Source organism: Physeter macrocephalus, chromosome 18, assembly GCF_002837175.3.
Source record: "Physeter macrocephalus isolate SW-GA chromosome 18, ASM283717v5, whole genome shotgun sequence".
NCBI lineage: Eukaryota > Metazoa > Chordata > Mammalia > Artiodactyla > Physeteridae > Physeter > Physeter macrocephalus.
The window spans coordinates 51,935,461-51,958,977 of NC_041231.1; the positions used below are offsets into that span (position 1 = coordinate 51,935,461).

At 46.2% G+C, this 23,517-nt stretch overlaps 1 protein-coding gene across 6 annotated transcripts in view; it reads right to left on the reverse strand.

Moving 5' to 3' along the window:
- ITGA9 (integrin subunit alpha 9) overlaps positions 1-23,517 on the reverse strand; it is a 363,861-nt gene that overhangs the window by 51,538 nt on the left and 288,806 nt on the right. For all 6 annotated transcript variants that reach the window (XM_024132323.3, XM_028478504.1, XM_055080233.1 and 3 more), the window contains exons 21-23: positions 16,822-16,911; positions 14,697-14,805; positions 9,336-9,443 (exon numbers count right to left, since the gene is read on the reverse strand). In XM_024132323.3, coding sequence (XP_023988091.1) covers positions 9,336-9,443; positions 14,697-14,805; positions 16,822-16,911 — 307 coding nt within the window. The remainder of the gene's footprint in view (positions 1-9,335; positions 9,444-14,696; positions 14,806-16,821; positions 16,912-23,517) is intronic.

The window sequence follows — 23,517 nt, forward strand, 5'->3', positions numbered from 1 at the left end:
GCGCAGCACAGGCTCCGGACACGCAGGCTCAGCGGCCACGGCTCACGGGCCCAGCCGCTCCGCGGCATGTGGGATCTTCCCAGACCGGGGCACGAACCCGTGTCCCCTGCATTGGCAGGTGGACTCTCAACCACTGCGCCACCAGAGAAGCCCCTATCCTTCTTTACTCAGGATAGATTCTTCTTCTAAAAGGAATCGATTTGCAAACATTTATTTAGAATTTTTGTATCTGTTTTCAAAGTGAGTTGGCCTGCAGTTTCCTTTTCTGTTAGTGCCCATTCTCCATTTCTAGTTTTGGAATCATGGTTATCTTAGTATCCTAGAATGAGCTGTTCATCTTTTTCTACTCTCTCGAACAGCTTATATAACACAGAAATTATCTGTTCCTTGAAAGCTTGGTAGAGCTTACCTAAACAGCTATCTGGGTCTCGTGCTTTTTTAAGGCACAAGTCTTTGACTACACTTCATTTTTCTTTAATTATATAAGTTCCAGGTATACAGCATTATAATTTGATGTCTATATACTACTCTTATTTTTTCCTGAGGTAATTGGTCTAGTTGGATTTTTACCTCATAATACTTCTTTTAGGCTTTTTATTTGTGGGTATTATATTGTGAAAATAATTTCTTATGATTTAAAAATCTTCTCCATGTGAGTGTAGTTCTTTGATCATTTCTAGGGTTGTTTTTTAGCATTACCACTCTTTTTCATTTCCTGATCAAATCTGCTGAAGGTTCATCTGTTTTACTGGACAAAAAAAGCCCCCATTTTTAGTTTTATTGATGTAGAATACTTTTGATTTTTTTCCATTTCACAACTTTTGCTTTATCTTCAATGATATCTTCACTTTACTTTCTTACAGTTGAATTTATTTTATTGTCCTTTTTACTAGCTCTTGTTGTCAATTTAGGTCACTTATTTTCAGTCCTTCCTGCTTTCTGTATATGAGTAGTGACATTTTCTTCTGTGTGGGTTTTGTCTACAACCATTAGTTTTTATATGAACAAGCTTTCATTGTCTTTCATTTCTAATTGTTTATCCCTTCCTCTTTGACTTCTTTTTTATCTAAAAAGTAAATTAAGATGGTGTTTAAAAACTCCCAAGTAGTTCTGTTTTTGGTTGGTTGTTTGGCTAAACTTTTGTTGTCAACTTCCAAGTTTACTGCATTGTGGTCTGAGAATGTGGCTTGTATTACTTTGACTTTTGAAATTCTATTGGGATTTGCTTTTGTAGTGCAATACGTGGGTAATTTGTGAATGTTCACATATGTTTGTAAAGAATGTGCATTCCCTTATTTACGTACTAGGAACTCTACTAATTGTTCCATGTACATTAACTTCTTCCATCCTCACCATTTGAAGTAGATAGTCCATTTCACAGAGGAGGAAAATAAGCTTGGAGAATTTAGGTGACTTCCTCAAGGTTACCAAAAGCTGGTAAGCAGGCAAGTACTAATGAAACCCAGACATTCTGACTCATTTTGGTCTTTCTCTCTCTAAGAGATCACAATTGTTAGCTGCATTATTCAAATACTCATGATTTTTGAGGAAAGTGTATTAAATTTTCCTGCAGTAACTGTGAATGTGTACATTTCTCCTTGTTTTTCTGTCAGTTATTACTTTATGTTTTTTATAGCTATGTGATTGGTTATATAAAAATTCATTTATATTACAAATTAGCATTGGATTGTATCTTTAATCATTCTGAAATACATTTTTTTGGCCCTGTTTAACAACTTTTTTGTTTCAATTCTATTTTGTTTGTTATTAATATTCTTATGCCTGTTTTCTTTTTGTTAGCATTTGTCTTATCTTTTTTTGAATGCCTTACATTATGGGTCATTTTTATTTTATTTTTTTAATTTTTTGCGGTACGTGGGCCTCTCACTGTTGTGGCCTCTCCCGTTGCAGACCATGGCTCACGGGCCCAGCCGCTCCGCGGCATGTGGGATCTTCCCGGACCGGGGCACGAACCCGCGTCCCCTGCATCAGCAGGCGGACTCTCAACCACTGCGCCACCAGGGAAGCCCTATGGGTCATTTTTAAAGGTGTGTCTCTTACAAGTAACTTATGCCTGGGTCAAAAAAAAAACCCCATCTGAAAGTATGTCTTTCACTAAGGCATTTAATTCATTCTCAGTTATTCTGATTATTGATATATTTGGATTTATTCTTGCCATCTCACATATATATACACGTAAAAATTTTTTTTCTCCTTCACCTGCTTCTTCATGAGTTCTTTCTTTTTAAGTGCTTTTTATTCTTTAGTGGTTTGGATGTCCTACATTGCTTTTATTCTTCTAAGTTGCCATTAAAATTTTTGCATGTTTAAACTTTATTTTTATCAAAGCCTTGAGTTAATTGTTACACAAACTTTTCCCCTAAACAAGACAAGAATCTTGGCTTGCTTTCACTTCCATCTTGCCAGCCTCCTAACTCTTATATTGAGAGCATTTGGATCTTCATTTCAGATTGTTAAAAGTTTAACTGGCCTTTTTGGGGTCCTTTTGTACTACATTCTTGAGAAATCCCTCAAGTTTCCAGTCCACTACTTTATTCTTTTATACCCATTCTACTACACAGCTCATATACTAAGGTTTTTATTTGAATGATCAAAATTTTAAATTTACAAAACTCTTGTTTATTCTATTTCATGGGAATACTGTCTTTTTGCATCTCTCTGAAGACATCAGTCTTGTTTATTCTAAAATCTTCTTCTGTTTGCCTCGTTAATATACCCTCTGGTGTTAGCTATTCTTTTGATAGCAGTTGGTGCCTCGCTGTCCTGGGGTAGATGCTCCTCATTAAGTGGGTGATTCTTGGTGGTCTGCTCATCTTCTGTCTGTTCTGTTGACTGAGTCTGCCTCTGGTGACTGGGGAGTGGGCAGTGCACCCAGGAGGGGTGTGCAGAGTAGTACAGGGGGAAGTACCTGTGCTTTGAAGTCAGACAGATCTGACTACAAACCCAGCTCTATCACTTACTAGCTGTGTGATGTTGGGCAGGTCTTTGAGTCCTGGCTCCTTAACTTGGGATAATGACCTTACCTTATGGAGCTGCTGTGTGGATTAAATTTAACAGCACATAAAAAAAGCCACTAAAGCCTCAGGACAGCAGTAAGTGGTATTCATTTTTTGTCAGTTATTCAGGAGAAATTTTTTCACTCTTTAGTCTTTGATCAAATGTGATCGATTTGATGGTCCCAACACCACTTTCATTAAGCAGATCTGTCTTCCCCAGATCATCCTTGGGGAAAACAATTCAGTCCTCCATTTCTAAGTTTAAGCTACTGTGTGGTCACTGATATATCAGGTGCATCTTTTCTTCATAGGGATATGGAGATCCTTATCACAAATTAATTAAGGTTCCAGTATCAACTGACTCATTTTGGCAGAAATTAGATCATGGGCAGCCCTGTCTGGTGCACATGCACTGGTGGGGGGGAGGGGGGAGGTTATAATTTACTAAGATATAAGTCTTGCCACCAACTTGGATATTCTAATGAATACTGGTATTGATATTATATTGATATCAATATCCTAATGGTACCCTATGGCAAAGTTATTGATGTGTCTCCTTGGAATATTATCCCTCATTCCCACCCAATTTTACTTCCTGGAAATCATGTCAGTTCTTTAGAATCACTGCCCAATAGTAGGGACAGAACAAACCAGAGAGGTAAGCCTTTTCAGATAGTTTTGCAGAAGGAAGAAAGAAGGGTATGGTATTTATTTCATGTTTCTTTTAGATTACTTTTAGAGTTTTTTGAAAGACCCAGGACTTTCACCTGGAATAAAGTTCCAGCCCTTCGCTCTCTGTCAGTCACTTATGACTTTTTTCTTCCTGCATATTATTAGAAGCCAAACCCCTAAGCCTCCTTCTCCAGTGTTAGAAAGTTGCTCACAGACAGGTTTTCAGTGTCAACACCTGAAGCTTGAGTCCTGAGACGACCTCCCATCCTTTCCCCTGAACCTTCATCCCCTGTGAGTAAACTGAAGTTTGGAGCAGGATCCCACCCAAGTTCAAAAGGTCTTGCCTTCATGAGCCATAAAGCTTGTGACATATGTGCTACCTTGGCCCTCTCTTAGGCCTGTGCTCAGGAGCTCTGCTAAAAGGCCCATCTCTGCAGCAGGCCCACAACAAAGTGAGGTCGTTACATTTTCCAGGCAGGTTCCTATCAAGCTGTGTGAGAGAAGCTGTATCCTCAATCCAAACAGGAACCTTCTCTCAGGAGCAAGTGCCTACGGCTTGTCTCACACGGGGAGTCAGGCCCACAGAAGCCACTCTCCCCTGCAGCAGCCTGATCATTTGCCGTCAACGTCCACGACGTGTGCTTAGCCTCGGGAAGCAGGGCGCCTGGCCTTCCCCAGTCCTAAGTCAAGAGAAATGAAGGTGCGGGTCCATGAGCAAACACAGATGATGCACCCCAGAAGGAATGATGCACCCGAGAACCTCACCAACTGTCATGGGAAATGACAGTAGTTTAGCACCCCCTGTCACACTGCCAAGAAATCCAACTGCTGTACGCCCTGCAGAAGGCGTAGAGAACAGTCACCTTTGCCTGTATGTATAAGAGGTGGGCAGAGAGAATGGAGAACCAGGTAAGGCCTCCACTGTACTCCTACACACGCTGACCACTCCATCTGTCTGGAATGTTCGCATCACGTGTTCTCCTGGTGAACATCTACACATCCCCTAGGCCCTGACTCCAAAAGCCTGCTTCATGAAGCATTTGCTGTCCCCTCCCCAGGGTGGGGTCCATACCTCTGTACATCCCTGGGTCTGACCGTGCCTCCATGACTGCATTTGGTACATGGCACTGCAATTACATTTCACAGATGTGCCTCCTGCTAGACTGAATTTCTGCCAGTGTTGCGTGATTTATTCCTTTTAGTAGAACCTGGAACATCATTGGTGCTTTCTCTGCCAGTGTCTGCAGAATAAAGCAAGGATGATCTAGCACTTGTGATGATTTTTATTTTATTTATTTTTATCACTTCAACTATCAACATGCACTGTACCTCTGGGGGAAATGTCTACTCTGCTATAACTTTTAGCTATTCATCTTTATTTTATTTATTTATTTATTTTTCGGTCACACCACGTGGCATGTGGGATCTTAGTTCCCCAACCAGGGATCGAACCCGTGCCCCCTGCAGTGGAAGTGCAGAGTCTTAACCACTGGACCGCCAGGGAAGTCCCTGTGATGATTCTTATTTTAGATGGGCCGGAGAAGTCTGTCATTCTTCCCCTCTCTCACTCTCTCTGTTATTTTCATGGTCCTCCCCACTAGGCCTCCTGATGGTCTCTAGGGTCGTGGTGGCCTGCCCATGCTTTGGCTGTGCTGTGGGGAGTCGAGCGTCCCCACAGGACTCGGCACAACCCCAGTGGGTGGCAGGCAATGGAAACTGCAGGTCCTCAGGCCACCACCAAGGCTGTTTCTAAATAAAACACAAGCAGTGTGGTGGGGGGGGCTCGGAACACTTGCTCTGAGGGAAGGAGATCAGGAACCTCAGCTGGGTGGACATAGAAAGGAGTCCCACTGCACTAGGCTTCCTATACTAATCTCTCCCATGTGAGCAAAGACACGCTCCACTGACAGGCAGCTTGACCTCAAAAAACACTTCGGGAGAACAAAAGACTCTCTGGTGAAATGTAGAGGCAGGTCTGTCCTGTCCAGGGACCCTAACTGCAGCCCCAGACACTTCTGAATGAATTCTGAACCAACAGTTAGAAAGCTGTGTTGCAGAGTCGGGGCCTTAGGTGGGGTGATAGCTCAGACCCGTGGGGTCAGCCAGCACGCCCACCCTCAGCAATCTATACAGATGATGGATACCACGGGCACCGTTGAAGGGAGAGAAACAATCTTGCGGGTCCCGTGGTGTGTGGGGAGGGATGGCAGATACGTCCTCTCTCAATGCCTGCTCTCTGCTCCTGGGCTTCAGCTGACTGAGGAGGTAGCTGGCTCCTGGCTGCCCAGGGCCCTGTCCAAGACTGGGGGATGGAGGTGGCTGAGGGTGGGGTCCGGGGGATGCCACCAGGCCTTAGGGGCCCCTCCTAGTGTAATACAGGGAAGGAGTACTGGTTTCTCCTAATAGGAGTGAGTCTGACTTGCACCAAACCACCCAAATGCCCAGAACAAGAGCCCCACTCTATTCAAAGTCCCGAAAGGCCAGAGTGGAGGACGTCGCGAGCTGTATGACCTGCCCCAGTAGGCATTCTTGGGTGCTGCTGAGCAAGGGAGGGGCCAAGGCTGGGAACCTGAGCTGCAGGATGCCCTTGCTCTCAGCCCTGTGGGCTTTAGGGTAGAGGGTGTGCTGCCCACCAGCCTCTGAAACAGTACCTAGGACTCCTGCCTCATCACCGCATCCACCATGCACTGGCTTTTATGTTTCTAGTCTCATCATCACTCTGGTCTCCGGTGACGACTGTCCATGAGAACACAGTGCTTCACTACTTGCTTAGTGAGAATTTGCCAGTGAGCCTGATTTTCCATACCACACAAACGCCAAAGGCCTCTGAACATGGGCTGGTGTATCCCAGCAAAGGCTTGGCCGTCCTTGAGAATTCTGTTACATACTTTTGAAAATTCTCAGTACCGTTTTGAAAATCCAAAGGGTCTGCTTCTGAGAACTCAGAGAACGGAATGCAGGCAGCTCACAGTACTTGGGTTTTCAAGAGTCCACTCAGCTGGATGATCAGTCAGGCACTTCTGCAAATCGTCAGAAAAACCACTTCTCATGCCTTCCCGCCAAGCCAGCTATTTATAAACACGTCCCAAAGTCCTTTCGAGTGGCTCCTGCTCAGTCTGATGATCAGTAAAGAGAAAAGGGGGTGGACTTGGTGCTGAGATAATTTCAGAATCCGAGTGACTTACATTTCCTGTTTTGCTCAATAAATAATTTTGTCCATGGGGGAGCATTTTTCTCTACAACATTATAGATGTTTATGTGAACGGCTCATAGAACATGCTCTGTGAGGAGAGCATCCCTAGCTGTGGGGACAAGGTGGAGTGGCTGGTGAGATGAACATTATGTAAGGAGGCAGATGGGAGCACGTGGGTGGCAGGAACCTCACGCTAAGCTCAAACCGTGGTAGCTGTAGGTGCCGAACACCGGGGGCTTTTCTACCGCTGTTTCAGCAGAGCGTCCAGGCGTGGGTACTTTGTGGAGCAGGAATGGAATACCATCAGCGGTGGGGATGGCCAAGCAGGCAAGCCAGGAAGGGCACGTGTTCCGCGTTCAACATTTCCCATGGTCCAGGGTTTCAGCCCACGTGACCCAAGAAGACAGCGATGCGGGAAACCATCATCGCCATCACATGACGCTTTCTGAGCCTTCTGTGGGCTAAGATGTGTCACATGCCATGGGTCTTGCTGCCCATATTTTCAAGCTATCCATGGAGAGACTGTCCCTTTGTCTGGCTAGCTGTCCCTCACGTGCCCGTGCAAGAGGAACAATTCATTCGTGCCCTCAACGTGGACCACACTCCCTCTCCTTATGTAGTGACTCTCTCAACCATCACGCACCCTCCCTCCCAGGAGGGGTCACCCTCACGCCCAGCCACTCCAGACTCTCAGGCACACTGAGGCGATTTTTATCAGCATGAAACTTCCTGAATTCATGTAGAAAGAGTAAACGACTCTTTCTTTTGTTTTATATTGTGGGTTTTTTCTTTCAGTCAAATATCAAATATTGATTGAGCATATAATATATGCCAAGCATTGCATATAGGAGGCCCTCGAAATACAGCAGTGAGCAGACAGAAATCCCCATCCTTATATTGTACGGGGCCAGGAGGAGGCAGATAATCTGGTCAAAGAGGGAAATACATGGTATGTCAGCTGGTGATAAGGGTGATGGTGAAATACAAGCAGGAAAAGGGGGTGAGGGGTGCTGGGACAAAGGCTGGTCAGGGAGGGCCTCTCTGAGGAGGTGATATGTGAGTAAGCACCAGGAGGATGTGAGGGCGGAGGTCACGTGGCTCTCTGGAGGAGGGTGTGCTGGGTAGAGGGAAGATCCAGTGCAAAATTCAGGAGGTGGGAGAGTATCTGCCATGCTCTAGGGCCAGCAAAGAGGCAGGATGACTGCGGTAGAGAGAGTGGCGAAGAGGAGGAGGAGGAGGAGAGGTCAGAGAGGGGCAGGAGACAGCCTGTGAGGCTGGCTGAGGTGCTGGAAGAATCTGCGGGGTAAGTGAGCCACTGGAGGGTTTTGAGCAGAGGATGACATGACCTGACTTAGATTTTGGAAGGCTGGCTCTGCCGCTGGGGCAAGAACAGATGGCAGGGGTGCCAAGGCAGGAGCAGGGACCTGAGTGAGGGGGCCACTGCAATAACCCAGATGACAGATGACAGTACCTTGGGTCAGGGTGCTAGCAGTAGAAGGGTCAAAAGCGGTAACATTCTGATTTGTTGAGAGGGCAGAGACATCAGATTTTCTGACAGATCAGATGTGAACTGTGGGGAAAAGGCATCAAGGGTGACTCAAGCAATTGGAAGGACTGAGTAGCTGTTTGCTGAGAAGCAGAAGGTCATGGGGGGGGAAGCAGGTTTGGATGGGTACTGTTGAGAGTTCAGCTGTGCAGAAGACTGAGATTCCTGTTAGGCATCCAGGTAGAGATGGCCTGAAGGTAGTTAACTGTCAAACTCTGGGATTCATGGGAGAGATCTGGGCTAAGAGAAACATCTGGTGTCACAGCACAGACTGAATATAAAGCCATGAGTCTGGGGGAGATCTCTAAGATTAAGGGTGGTAAAAAAGAGACCCTGGGCCCTGTAGAAGTTGAGGAGATGAGGAGAAAACCAGTGAGAAAGAAGAAGCCAAGGGAATGTGATGTCCTAGAAGCCAAGGAGGTGGGTGGAACGATCATATCCTAGTTGAGAGAAAATCATCTACAGCTGACTTAGGATCAAGTTGAATGGCATATTCTGCACATGAACTTGAGTTTCAACCTACACTTCTGTCTTATGAACGAATCCTTCACCCTCCAGGCATCAGTGGCCCTATGAGAATCTTTGAGTGCTGGGGATCTTCCCCTTAGAAAAATACATTCAGATACGCACAAGACTACAGACAGTTGCTGGCAGTTCCTAGAGCCAGTAAAGTCCATCCCAGAAGTCAGGTTCATAACTGACGCTTGCCCATCCCCAAAGAGGTCTTCTCATGGCATGAACCAAGCTGTCTCAATGTAGAAATTCAGGTGTTGCAGGTCTCCTGGCTTCTCCAGGTATGTTTCCAAAGGTAGAATGAGTTAACCTTTCTGGGCTCTTGGGTGGAATACAAAATGTGAATGGGCTGGCTTGAGCCTAAAAGCAAGTGTGAAAACAAATGAGAACTCACCACCATCTCCTGCACATGAAACATCTCAGCTCCTCCAGGTGACAGGCGACTGGGGAAAGAGATGCTGACAGATGACCCAGGAAGGGTGCTTGGCCCAGTGTTATAGACCTATGGGTGTGAGACAGACACGGCAAGTTTTAATAGAAATAGAGATCTTCATTTCACGTCCTGCAATATATACTCTAAAATCCTTTGAAATGATACACAGAGATACTAGGGTTTAGGATACAGAAGGTCATGACTTGAAGTGAAGTGAAATATCAAATGATGAGAGATTTCAATGAAATAGAAATTTTTCAAATATGCATTTAACATCCCCAAACCTTCAAACTACCTTCTTTCCCTTTAGCATTTTCTTGTATTCTTCCAGCTAAAAATTATATTTCTTTTTACACACCTGGAAATTTACTCATAGACTGTTACACTTGGTGGGGATTCAGAAATAATGTAGACCAGTATTTCTCAAACTTTAACACATATCAGAATAACCAGATGGGCTTGTCAAAACATAGATTGGGGCAAGGTCATGTCCAGAGTTTCTGCAGTTGTAGGTCTGGTTGGGAGGGGGGGGGTGGAGGCTAAAGATTTGCATTTCTAATGAGTTCCCAGGAGATGCTGATGTTGCTGGCCCAGGAAACATACTTTGAGAACCACTTATCTGGTCCAATGCCTTTCCTTTTACAGTCTGAGGTAACTGAGACCCTCAAAGAAAAAGTGGGCTGTCCCCAAACCAAATGACCTAACTTACAGAAAGGGCTGTTTTTACTATACTATCTAGCTGGTTTGGTTTCTCCATAACTTACAGCTTATCACTTGCTAATACTGTTTGATGACATCTGTGCACCTCTTTTCGGTCCCAGCATTTGGTCCTGTAAACTTTACCCCTCTCATTCTCACCACAGTCCTCCCTATTATCTGTTTCCAGCAGCCCATTATCTCCTGAGAAATGAGAGAAAAGATGGCGGCCACAAAAAGACCGATACAGGAAAGGAGATGGAGCAAACGCTGAACATGAAACTGAAGGAAGAAATGGGAGATGAAGGAGAGTAAAAGAGATGGGTAGATGTGTAGAGATAGAAAGTAAATTAGTGGTTGCCTAGGGCTGGGGGAAGGGGGAATGAGGAGTGTGGCAGGCACAAGAATGGCTTCCCAAAGATGTCCATGTCCTAATCCGTGGAAACTGAGTATATTACATGGCAAGGGGGATTTCAGGTTGCTCGTCAGCTGACTTTAAAATCGAGAGATGATCTTGGATTATCCAGGTGGGTGCAATGTAATGGCAAGGGTCCTTATACAGGGAAGTGGGAGACAGAGTCAGAATCAGGGAGATGTATTGTGAAAGAGATCCAACTGGCCACTGTTGGCTTTGAAGATGAAGGGGGCCATGAGCCAAAGAATGCGGCAGCCTCTAGAAGCTGGAAAAGATAAGAAAACAGATTCTTCCCTAGAACCTCCAGAAAGGAACGCAGTCCTGCTGACACCTTGCTTTTAGCCCAATGAAACCTTTTCAGACTTCTGTCCTCCAGAACTGTAAGATAATAAATTTGGCATAAAGTTCACAGTAACTTGTTACAGCAGCAATAGGAGACTAATATAGGGAATGACTGATAATGGGTATGGAGTTTCTTTTTGGGTGATGAAAATGTTCTAAAATTAGATTATGGTGACAGTTGCACAATTCTGTATAAACAGAATTGTGGAAAAAGTCATTGCATTGCGCACTTTAAACAGGTAAACTCTAAGGTCTGTGTCTCAAAGATGTTGTTATTTTTTAAAATGAATTTTTATTGGAGTATGGTTGCTTTACAATGTTGTCTTAGCCTCCGCTGCACAACAAAATGAATCAGCCATACACATACAGATGACCCCTCCCTTTTGGACTTCCCTCCCATTTAGGTTACCACAGTGCATTAGGTAGAGTTCCCTGTGCTAAACAGTAGGTTCCCATCAACTGTCTATTTTATACATAGTATCAATAATGTATATGAGATATTATTAAAAAAAAAAGATGGGTAGGAGCAAGAGAGAGGAAGAAATGAAACACTGCTTGGTGGCCTGGGGATTAGAGAGAGAATTCAGGGATTCAGGGCATCTCTGAAGCTGAGGTCAGAAGGGCAGAGCCAGGAGACGGGCTGGACAAGTCACCGGGTCTTCACACTTGACAGAACGTATAAGGATCTAGCTCCAGCAAGCTCTTCCCTAGAAAAGCATGTTTTTGTTTTTTGCAATAGTGAGTTCTGCTTCAGAGAACAGACACAAAAAACGGTTGAGTGGATGAGCAGTTGTTGGCAACTCTTGATTCAGAAAGAACACAATTCACCCATAACAACAACCCTAAGGCAGAAGAAAAGGAAGGAATTTCCAACCACGATGGAAATAGCTAATTTGAAGTGAAACGTGAGAGCAGAGAATTGAAGAGAAACCTATTGACCTGTCTGGGAAATCCCAATTAAAGCACAAGTGGGGGGAAGAAAAGAAGATGATGATTTTGTTTTGCATGATTTCATCCATCAAAACCAGATGGATGGGAGAGCTTATATTACCTTATTTATTTTTAACAAATGTCTTAATGTCTGACTCTCTGCAAATGTTCTTACGTAACATCTGTATTATTTTTCATCACTTTTCAGATGAGGGTAATAACTGATGATGCAAAAAAAAAAAAAAAAAGCCAACTATCAATGGTCAACAAATTATTACATCTCTGTTAAGAAAACTCTGATGAAACTTTGAAACCAGGTCCAAAACTAATATCTCTGCCTTTCTCCCATCAGCATTTGCAGTGGAGTCTTTAAACAATGATGCAGCTTGTTGAATATCAGCTTTGAAAAGACACAGAAAAAATATCTTTATATGGAAAGACTTGTGCTTTTCTTCAGGAAGGATGTTGCCAGAATAAGGAAACATAGAATTTTATCCATATCCCTGACCCCATTCTCCCTCACTATCTCTACCTTTTTCTGGAGGTCACTATCACCATCAACCTGGTCAGTGGCTTTCCTGCAGGATGGTCAGAATAATGACAGTTATACCAGAAAATTAGTCATCAGAGAATTCTCAAGGAAACTGTCAGCTTTGCTAACACAAGAGGATTTCCTTCCAATCAATGACACACACTATCTATCTTTCAGACCCAGCCAACTTTCTTAATCCTGAACGGAATGCTATGTACTTCCTCAGGCAACTGATAATCACGAGGAGAATCTAAGGGTCATGCCAATCACTCATTTCTGGCGCCCCTATTCCCTAGCCTGTATTTACGTCAGGATACAAGAAGAAAGCTCTTTGCCTGAATACGAAACTTTAAGCTCCCTGCAAAAATGCATTCAGAGAAACATGATGTAACCACATACCCTCAGATTTCTTTCTTTCTTTTTTTAAAGAGGGGGAAAAGAACATTTTGTATATCTTTTGAATACGTTTTTGTATAACTGTTATTCTTTTTTGCCTTCTCCTTTCAACATCTATACCCTCTTTTAAAAAATTTTTTTATTTTACTTAAGTATAGTTACTTTAGTGTTGTGTTAATTTCTGCATATACCCTTTTCATTACATGATGTGTGTCATTTGAACCCTTCTCAATAATGTTTTTGACTGTATATTTTATTGTAAGACACCTCCAAAAGTTTAAGTAACTAAACTTAATTTGTAAGTAATTAAAATTAAAATGATTTAAGTAAAATGAAATAACTCCATCTGGCCTTTATCTGTTTTCTATCCAATTACAAAAAAGCAATGGAGAAAAAGAAACTAATTCTGAGAAGCAATTCAGAACCACTGAGGCCCTATTCCCAGCAATCACTCTAAGGTCTCAAAAGCAAGGCTAACCTCATCTTTCCCTTTTTCCCTGTAAATCAAACATAGAGTGTGACAGCTGGGGCTTAGGCCTCCTCTCTGAGCTGGGATGTGTGCTATCCATCATGGCTTCGGAGGCCTCTTGCCTGGGAGAATGCTTTGGAGAAAGGAAGACCATTGTTTGCGAGAGACCACAAATATTTTACTGCCTCCCTCTCTGGACCCTCCCCCCATCTTTATTTGTCATCCCCTTGGTCCACCCAGGAGTGGCCACAGGGAAAAAAATAATAATTATTTGGCCATAGCAGCAGATGCCAGACCGGGAAACCATCTTCTCCGTGGGGAAGGATGGAGGGGAGGCAGGGGAGGGCTTCGGGAGCTAGAGCTGGAGAGATGTGGGATGTGGATTACGGTACACTGTCTTCATCACTTCATCCCCAGCTCCTGGCAGGTGCTGAGCTACACAGGGGTGTCCAGGCAATGCCCGCCCAGTCCTGGCCCCAGCCCGGCTGCTCCCAGCTCTGTGCCCTGCAGCATGTCTTCTACCCCCGGGCCTACATTTCCCGCATTTGTCAATCGAGGAGAATGCCTGGATGATGCTCTGTCCCTCTAACTTTATGTTCAAAGACCCTCCTGTTGAACAGCACTGGCCTGAAGGGTCTGTACTTAGAGCAGGGCTCAGCAAATGATGGCCTGTACACCAGATCTGGTCCGCCACCTGCTTTTGTACAGCCTGCAAGCTAATATGGTTTTATATTTTTAAATGGTTGGGAAAAAAAATCAAAAGAAGATGAACATGTCATGATATGTGAAAATGATATGAAATTCAAATGTCAGTGTCCACAGCTACAGTTTCATTTGTGCATGGCCTATGGTTGCTTCCATGCTACAGAAGCAGAGTTGCATAGTTGCTGGCCCACGAAGCCTAAATACTTATCTTCTGGCCCTTTTCAAAAAAAGTGTGCCCACCCCTGGCTTCCAGAAGGATGCTGTCCTTCACGGTGTCCACAGTCCACACTGAGTGGACCTGCTGGACACAGTGCTTATGTGATGGAAGAGCCAGCCCTGTTCTTTGGGAGAGCAGCGTGTTTCCCCTGGGGGAGTTCCTGTCCCTCACACTGCTCTGCTCTTGTAAAACCCCACTTCTGAAAGGCTGTCCCTCTGTGGGAGGAGTGGGCTCCTGGCTGAGTCAGTGTGGAGAGGTCCAGGATTAAGGGGACATGGCAAATCCTTGAGGGTGCCCTGTCCACAATGTGAAGAATGATGGAGAACTGAAAGGGGTCCTTTGGGGCCATTTGGGCAGGGATGCTGGCCTGGCCTCAGCATTCATGCAGCTCTCCCTCCAAATACTGAAGAGCAGAGGGGTCTACACAGCAGAGTATCACACAGCAAAGGGATTAATTCTGTGTGTAATTATGGAAAACACACACACTGCTCCAGCCAACCAGGCTAGGAAGAGTTTCTCTTGGAAGGAGCCTGGCCCTTTCGTTGTCTTTCATAGAAGGCACAACCCTTGGGCCCTTTCATTGGTCCCCAGTGACAGAGAAGGTCTCCAGGGGTGGATACCTGAAGGGTGACGTTGAGAGGCTGGAAATGACACTCCAGGTCTTCCAGCTGAATGAAGTTGGATGCGTCCACAGACTCGCCATACACAAAGGAGGTCGGAGACATGATTCTGAAAGAGGAAAGCATGAAATCTGTCATCCCAACCCAGGGTCACTGTTATCCTGAGAACCCAAACATCTGTCCCTATTTAATCTAGAACCTGGCTCCCCCCAGTGTCCTCCACCAAACGCTTCCCGTGTGGAACTGTTCCTTCCCTCTCCTGTAAATGGACACAGCCAGACCTACGCTTTCTAAACAGACATTTCCAGTAATGTCTGTCATCTTAGGTGAAATCAATAAGCTACATATACAAACATGTACCAGGATTACATTTCTAAAATGAGGAGGAAGACGATGGTAGCTTTGATTTCTTTTTTTTTTAAACTGGATTATAAAACTACGAATGTTCTGTTTTGTCATTTGAAAAACATTTTGTGGATTGAAAAAGGTTATGACAATTTAAATGAATTATATATTTGGCATCCTAAGCCCCACTCTGTGACAAATTCATTTTAAAAAAATAAACATTTTCCGACTACCAAAATTACTAGGAATTAGGTATTAAAAGTTGAGTCCTCTCAGTGATAGCCTTTTTCTTCAGATTTCAAACAGTGGCTACGTAAGATGTGATTAAGAATTCCGGTTCATTCTGTAGTGATGCTTTCAACGTTGCCCGCAAAAACAAACCCCATTGTAAGATTTTTGGTACCAAGTCTGAATGGATAGCAATTCACCTATTTTCAACTTAACGTATATTAGTTTGGAAATGCAGTGAGTTCCCAGTACCACCCAATGGCAAGAGCTGGTTCATTTAAATGAGCCCCGTTTTATGTTCCTGGAAGTATCAGCGGTTCACTCGTTTGTTTAACTGATGGCTTCCTCGGTGGGGGGAGAGGGGGCTGGCGGGGGTGGGGGGTGCTGTTAACACCTCACAACGAGGTCTCTGAGGGCTGGACAACGGGATCAAGTGAGCCTGTGTTTTCTCTTTCATCCCCCAAGGACGGGGCTTGGTCCTGGGGATATTCTCACTGTGCCTCTGAGGAGACAAGTAAATAAACTACAGGGTTAAAAATAGAGCCATGAACAGAGGCAAATCTGTGTTAATTTGCAAATATATTCCACCAATGCCTCATGTCTAAAGAACGTGATGAAAAACGCCAAGAGGCAGGAACGCCCACCGGAGACTCATTCCTGACACCCAGCAGAGTGGGGGAGCTTTGCAGGGATGGTTCCTTCTGCAACGCATTAACTTTTCTACTTCCAGCCAAGGCCGGGACCCAGAAGCACTTGAAAACTGAAAAATGAGAAACTTTGAACCTCCAGAAAGTTCAGCTTGCCTGTGGGGCAAGGGTTCAACAGGTCCTCATTTGATCTAAACTAATTGTGCAAATCCTTTTTCCACTATCAAAGAAGTATGTGCTCTGTTTCTGAAACCGGAAACAGGAACTGACTTCTCATTTTTCCAGGCCTGGGTTTTGGCTGAAAACCACCACGGGTTGTTTTGGGTGCCTGCCTGCAGCCCTGCTTTCCAACAATGCCAGCAGCATTGAGTGGCCAAGGACTTCAGCCAGGCAGATGGTGTGCCTGCTGTGATCGGCCCTGCCTGCTGGCTCTGCAGAAGGGTCGGAAACACGCAAGGTCAGCGGTGACTTGAGGCTAATCAGAAAGCAGCCCAGGCTTCCTGGGAGCCAGCCAGGGCACTGGGACGCATCTGGTCATAACCTCTGGCCCAGGAGCCTTTGGCTAAGATGTTAAACCCAGGAATCAAGCTGCCTCCTATCCTATGACACTCTGGCGGGGTGGGCGCTGGGAAGAGATGCATGTAAAGATGTACAGAATATTCAAAGAAATTATGGGGCTTATATTTGTCATCACACCTCTTGTGTTACCTACCAGGTGGGTGCGTAGCTGGGAAAGAGGAGAAAATCAGGGAGGAGGACACGAGTCACTACAGCTAAAGCTTCATCCTGCATTTCAAAGCTGGGCAGAAGCGGAAGTGGCAGGGCTGCTGGCTCCTGGCTACACAAGCAAACATAAGAGAAGCACAGGGTTCCGCTCCAGGCAGACCTGTGTCCCGGCTACTCACCCAGTGATGGATGTGTCCACCTCATGCATCAGTGGCACCGCCAGCGTGAGGATGTTGTCGTGCAGGGACTCTGAGCGCTCCATGTTGCCGCTGTGCAGGGAGAGAGGAGGGGACACTGGTCAGCACAGCCTGCCCACAGCGGGGGTCTCCCCTCCCTGCAACAGGTCTCCGTTCTGCACCTTTTTACCCTCAGCTCTGTTTTTGGTCCCTGTATGGCATGCCAGTGCCCTACGGTCTCAGTTGTACTCCCCCCACAAAGACATGAGTGGGGAGTGGAGAAGGGAGACAGGAAGGAAGGCAGGCAATCAGGGCACGCGATCCAGGAGGTCAGGGCTGTGGGCAGCTGGGCTCGGTCTGGCTGCGAAACTCTGGGAGGCAGCATGGAGCACCAACCCCAGTCTCCCTAACTGAGGCCATGGGAGCTGATCCACTGACTCCTGAGGCCTGCTGGGGGGCGGGGAGGGGGCATTAAATCCCTGGCACCTGCCCTATGTGCACAGGTGAGGGGGTGTGTGGCCAGAAAAAGCCTCAGGCAGAGGGGCAGGTGCTGGGAGCAGGGAGCTGTCCAGTGCGTGCGTGGTGGAGGTGAGTGCTGAGAGGTTATGGGTGGGCACCAACAGTGTGTGCTGCTTCTGCAAGGCTTGCTCCATGAATAACGGACCAGCAAAGTTAGGGCACTGCAGCTGGGAAGGGGTCTGCTGGACTTTGGCAGCCATTTCCCATCTACAGGCATCACCCATCATCCACTGACAACCAAGCCCAGGAGAGAGGTCCTGGCCAACGCCGTCCTGATAAGTATCATGGGAGCTCCTGTTATGGACTTCTGCCTCCAGCAGGTTCACATACGGGCCTTCCCCTTGGGGTGAGGAAGCACAGAATGGGGGGGTCTTGCAGGGTCATTCTGGAAAGGTGAACACAAGGGGGCTGATGCTGTTGAGGGCTACCATGTGCCAGGCACACTCCTCAGCATGACTGAGCTGGGTCCTCAGAGTAACCCCAGAGGGAGGGGCTCACCCACCACTGACAGGTAAGAAGCAGCTCAGACAGATTAGGCAACTTGCCCCAAGCACCCACAGCAACCAGGTCAGTCTCCAAAACCAGTGCTTTTCCACTGTGATGTCTTCTCCTGATACCAGATTTGGGGGATTGAGGGAGGGGAGAAGGAAGAGGAGAGGAAGGCAGGAGGAGGAGGAAAAGGAGGAGACAGAAGACCTAGTTTCCCTTCACTACTTTATGAAATTTCAAATATGAATTGTGATCATTATTGTAGGGAAGCAACCACCTTGGGAAAAAGCATGGCTACTGGGTACATGGTGCTGAACCCAGCACCTACACTTGGTTCTACCACACAGAGTGAACACAGAGTCCCAGTTGAAAGCTAAGTTCACTCTTATGTTCCTCCAGGGGTGGAACATAAGAGTCCCCAAGACCCGCTGAGGTTTAGACACAGCTCATCCGGACCACTCCCCACCCATCATTCCCTGAACCTGTGCAGAGTTCCTGCTGGCTCCCTGCCCTCCCTCTGCCCCCACTGCCTTCCTCTCCCCACCAGAGAGTGCTGAATGCAACCATACTTCAATAGCTCACATCCCCTCTCCTCCTCTCTCCTATTGTTCTGAAACAATGGTGCTCTGTGACTCTGACCCCTGACTCCTCATCTGTCTTCCGCATATGGGGTGAATCCATCACAGTTTACAGAAGCAGCAGGATCAGGTGCCCACCTGGCCTCACTTCCTTGCCCTTCCTTTCCCAGGGGGGACAATAAAAGCTGTACAATCACTGCTCAGGGCAAACCAGAGGTGACTCCTGAATAGATGGGAGGATGGCAACACCCGGGCCTGCTCCCTCCCCTCACACAGCATCCCGCCTGGTCTGAGTAATTGGTTCCTCATGGAAGCGCCACCCCGTGCCCTGCCATTTGTCCAGCCACCTGTGGCTGCTGGCAGCTCTGGCCCAACAGTCTCATCTGTCATCGGGTGACTGCTCCAGACTGAGTGAAGTTGCAAAGTTGAGATAAAGAGGCTGAACATCAAAAGGCCCCCAGTTATTCTGCAAAATCGTGACTTGGGATGCTTCCCATGGTCTGCAGAGCCAGGCTGCTGAGACAGGAGCTCTTGAGAAACTGTTTAGTCTCAACTTTCTGTCCTTCTAAATCCACAAGTAGGCAAGAGATCTTCAAAGGGTGGTGACGGGAAGAAAAGGACGATTGGTATTTTAACTGTGGCTTTCAAGATAAGGAGCTTTAAGGATCTTTCCGTCACAGTAGGGAATCAAGTGCTGTGGGTGCCCTCTGGGACAGTAAGACCAGACTTTCACCGAAGTCTGCAGGGAAATGGGTGCCTGAAATATTCTGCTGCAAGTTTAATAGATAACACAGCTTCCTAAACATCTGTGATTCAAGAAATTAGAAGATTCTGATATTTAATTATTTAAGCGACCAGTACTAGGTGTTCCCTAATGCTATACAGAAATATTAATGTACATAAAGGGATGTTCTTTAATTAAGTTATTAGCATTTTCTTATATGCCCAGCACTGCATCTGGTAAATAGTAGGTGCTTAACAGATGTGTGTTGAGTGAAAATGTGCCCAGTAGAGAGTAAGGGACCATACAGAGTAATCACTTGATGAACCTTTAAAAAAACCCCAATGCCCAGATCTCACCCCAGACAAATTAGATGAGGATCCCTGTAGGGTGGACCAGGCATTGGTAGTTTTTAAGGCTCCCAGGTGATTCCAGTGGACACCTAAGATCAGAACACCACTGGTCTATGGACGTGAGATTCTAGTAGATAAAGTTTCTGCCATTGTGTTGTTTGCTCCCCTTCTTTGACACCTCTGATTAGCCCTAAATGGGACTGGGAAGTAGGTGGAGTTTCCTCTTTTTGACAAGGAAAAGTCTCTTCCATGTCATATTTCCTGCCCAAATGTTCCTTCCCATGAATATCAGCTGCTCCAGGTGTTGAGAGACCCAGACAGCACACTGATAGATCTGCCCAACAATGGCGAGTTTTCTGTGGATCCTAGAAATAGCAGGAGAATGAGAATTTTCAGGTTGGAATAAGCATCTGCCCCCCCTTTATTAAATCCAACAGTCTTGTGCTCTGTGGGCAAGCCATTGCATCGTATCACTCCCCTCTTCAAAAACTTTCAGTGGCTCCCCACTGCCTGGGGAATGCAGTTGAGGCTTTCAAGGCCCTCCGTGGCCCAGCCCAATCTCCTCTTTCAGCCTCATCTTCCTTCTACTGCCCTTGTATGTCCCCCACCCGTCCTCTGAGATGGTCAGGAATCCCCAATGCACTTCAATGCCCACCAGTCACATGGGTGTGACAGAGCAGGCTGTGCCATGCACATCCTCACCACTGTGCCTAGGCTTCTTCAGCCCCAAAACAGACTCCTCTGTGTAAATGCCACCTCCCCAGTGAAGCCCTTCTGGATTCTAGAAGTGGGAACAAAGTCTACCTTTTCTATGCTTTGCATGTGTTTCTATTAGATCACAGCCATGCTTTATGTAAACGTGAATGATGTGATATTGAAAATAGTGTGAATAAAAAATAATCACGGGCTTCCCTGGTGGCGCAGTGGTTGCGAGTCCGCCTGCCGATGCAGGGGAACCGGGTTCGCGCCCCGGTCCGGGAAGATCCCATATGCCGCGGAGTGGCTGGGCCCGTGAGCCATGGCCGCTGAGCCTGCGCGTCTGGAGCCTGTGCTCCGCAAAGGGAGAGGCCACAACAGTGAGAGGCCCGCGTACCACAAAAAAAAAAAAAAAAAAAAAAAAAAAAATCACGTCTTGCATGATTTCAAAGCCGGCAAGCTCAGACAATTGTCATCTGTGTTGAAATGCTATTATTCCTGTGGCAATGCTACCCTGACAGACAGCGGGAGCCATGCTGCACTGGAAAGCTGTGCAGGAGTTGGGGGATTGCTGGGCTGCATTTTAACATTCACTGTGGTTCTTATTTCCACCTTGTTTGCATGTCCTATTGCAATATGTAGGATATAATTAGTGTTTGTTAAGTACCACTAGTGCTCAACTAAAGGCCAGAAAGTCATCACCTTTGGAGTGGAGGTTGGATATGACAACACAAGGTAAAGAGGGTCAAACAACCACTGTGACGTGCTGTGCTCTCATTTTTAGGAGAAAGAACATTCTCTAAAATATTAAGGAAAATGCTAAAAAAAAAAATAGAGAAAGCAGCATTAAATGCAAAAATATGCTATAGTGGTGGTGGTTTGAGGGTCTCTGAAAATGCATACTTCCAGCTTCACAGTGGTTCCCAAAGGAAAATTAATCTTAATTCTGTGAGTTTTAAATAACACTGAGACTGAGGAAGGACTCCAGTGAAAAAATAAAACAAAGCCTCGTTAAGTGTGTGCCCCACCAGTCCTGCTGCTGTCTACTGTTGGGTTGTATTTGTTGGGGCCTGACCTGAACCTCCCAAATGCCCAGTGACTTCAGGCTTTGGGGGCAAAGCCATTAATTAGTAAGAGGCAAGAATGGACCAAGGGTGATGTTGAAAGATTCAGCACTTGGGAAGAATCTTAGTCTAACCTTTGACTAATTGGTGTTTTTGTGAAAATTCAAAAGTCACTCAGGCTGGGGTGAGTACGACAGGGTGTTAAAATGCAAGTTTTGGCTGAGGCATAATAGATGCTAAAATTCAGAGGAAAGCACTAAACCGGGATTTACTATGTCTGGTGGCAACAACCCAAACCATAATGTCAAGGGTGTAACAGAGTCGGGAAAGGAGGATTCCTGGAGACAGATTTTGGAGAAAATGGTTTTTGGTCAGGGGAGGGTGACTGCCTTTTAAGTTAAGTTTTAGGGGACCTTGATCAGGACAGTCAGATGCAGGCCCAGGAAAAGTAAGGGGAGGGGGCTTCTGGCTTTCCCCTCCTGACTCCACAAGGATCACCTGCCTTTCCAGAGACTGTCAGGCAAAGATTCCTGAGTGAGATCTACAAGCAAGAGCCAGGGTAGGGTCACCTTTGGTCCTGTCCCGGGGCACAGTCTCGGCAGCAGGAATTGAAGGCATCTTTGGCCGCCTAGAGGCTGAGGCTGGAAGATGTGGTGAGGGACAAGCACAGGTGAGCCTCCCCAGTAGTGGGAGGGCGGAGGGGGTCCCCAAAGGGGAGGAGCCAGCTCTGCATACCCAGACTGAGTGAGTGCCTGCAGCAGTGCCTGGTAAGTAAGACCCTTCCTGTTTGCCTTTTACCTCTCATAACCCCTGCTGTGAGACTGGGGGGCTCTCAGGAAAAGGGGGAGGGCCAGTAGAAGCACCACTGGAGGAAAGCTAGACTATTCCCGGAGAAAGGCTTCCCTCCTGCAGCCTTGCCCTGGCAGAGGGGAGGAAGCCTTAACTTGAAATCAAGTTTTGATTATTTCATGGGACAGGAGACACTTTGATTATGGATTTGTGAATTTGCTTTGAGGCTTGAAGCGACTGTAGGAGCCCAAGATAAGGGCTTTTACCAACTTTGGTCCCTGCTGTATCTCCCCTTGTCTCACACAGTGGCTGGTCGTAGTAAGTGCTCAAAGGTTTGTAGAATGAGTGAGGGACAGTGCCTGCCCTGGGCTGTTCTGCCCTACTTCCTGCACTGAGCCATGTCTGCCTCTGTCTCTAGACTGACCCTGTCTTGATGAGGTGTGAGATGGAAGACTCTCTCTCATTCATCCCTGCTCCCTCTCAGCTTCCGCTCAGTGCTTTACACTTGATGGACATGAATGGGGTTGAGAGGAGTGGTCCAGAGCAGGACCCCTTGCTCTACCCGGGGGTCAGATAGATGGCTGAGCCGGCACCTGTTATCTTGCACAATGGGGCTCATCTGAAAATTCCGGGAGATGACCTTCTCTCTCAGAATGTGGGACCAGGAGCTCCTTCTCAGTGCCTGAGGGTGCAGTCCTCCTTAGAGGAAGTCTTGGGTTAAGCACCCTCATTTCAGAGGTGACCATGTGGGTGGGGGCCTTAGTTTTACAACGCTTAGCCTCTTGCCTCGCTCTGCACCCCGGATTCAGTGGGTCTCCAGTCTTGGCCGCATGCTAACCTGTGGCTGCACAGTCGCCTTTCTCTGGTTGACTTGCAGCCCCTGGTTTCATGGTCTGCTCATCTAGTGTCTGGCCTTCCATTTTCCCGGCCTCCATTAGCCATGAGGTTCCTGATTTTGTTATCTCACCTTTTTTCTGTGGATCTTGCCTGACCTTGGGCTTCAGAGTGTTTGGTTCAGATCTCTAGACCACCTCTGGGATAGACTCAGATCCCTTGGCATGAAAGTTTGGCTTGGAGATCAAAGCAACTAGAGATAAGACACGAAAACTGAATGCCTAATCCTTGATCAGACTCTGGACCAGTAAAAAGGTGGCTACAAAGTCATTTTGGGGACAACTGGAACATGGACTAGAGATTAGATAACAGCATTGTATCAGTGTTAAATTTCCTGAATTTTATAACTATACTGGGGTTGTTTAAGAGAATGGCCTCATTCTTAGGAAACACATGGAGATACTTATGGGTAAAGAGGCATGATGTCTGCAACTTACTTTCAGATGGTTAAGTGGAAAAAATCATACATAGAAAGAGAATGATAAAATAAATAAGGCAGAGCGTCAAGACTGAGTGAATCTGGGTAAAGGGTATACAGGAGTTCCTTGCACTATTCTTTGCAACATTTCTGTTAAGTTTAAAATCATTTCCAAATA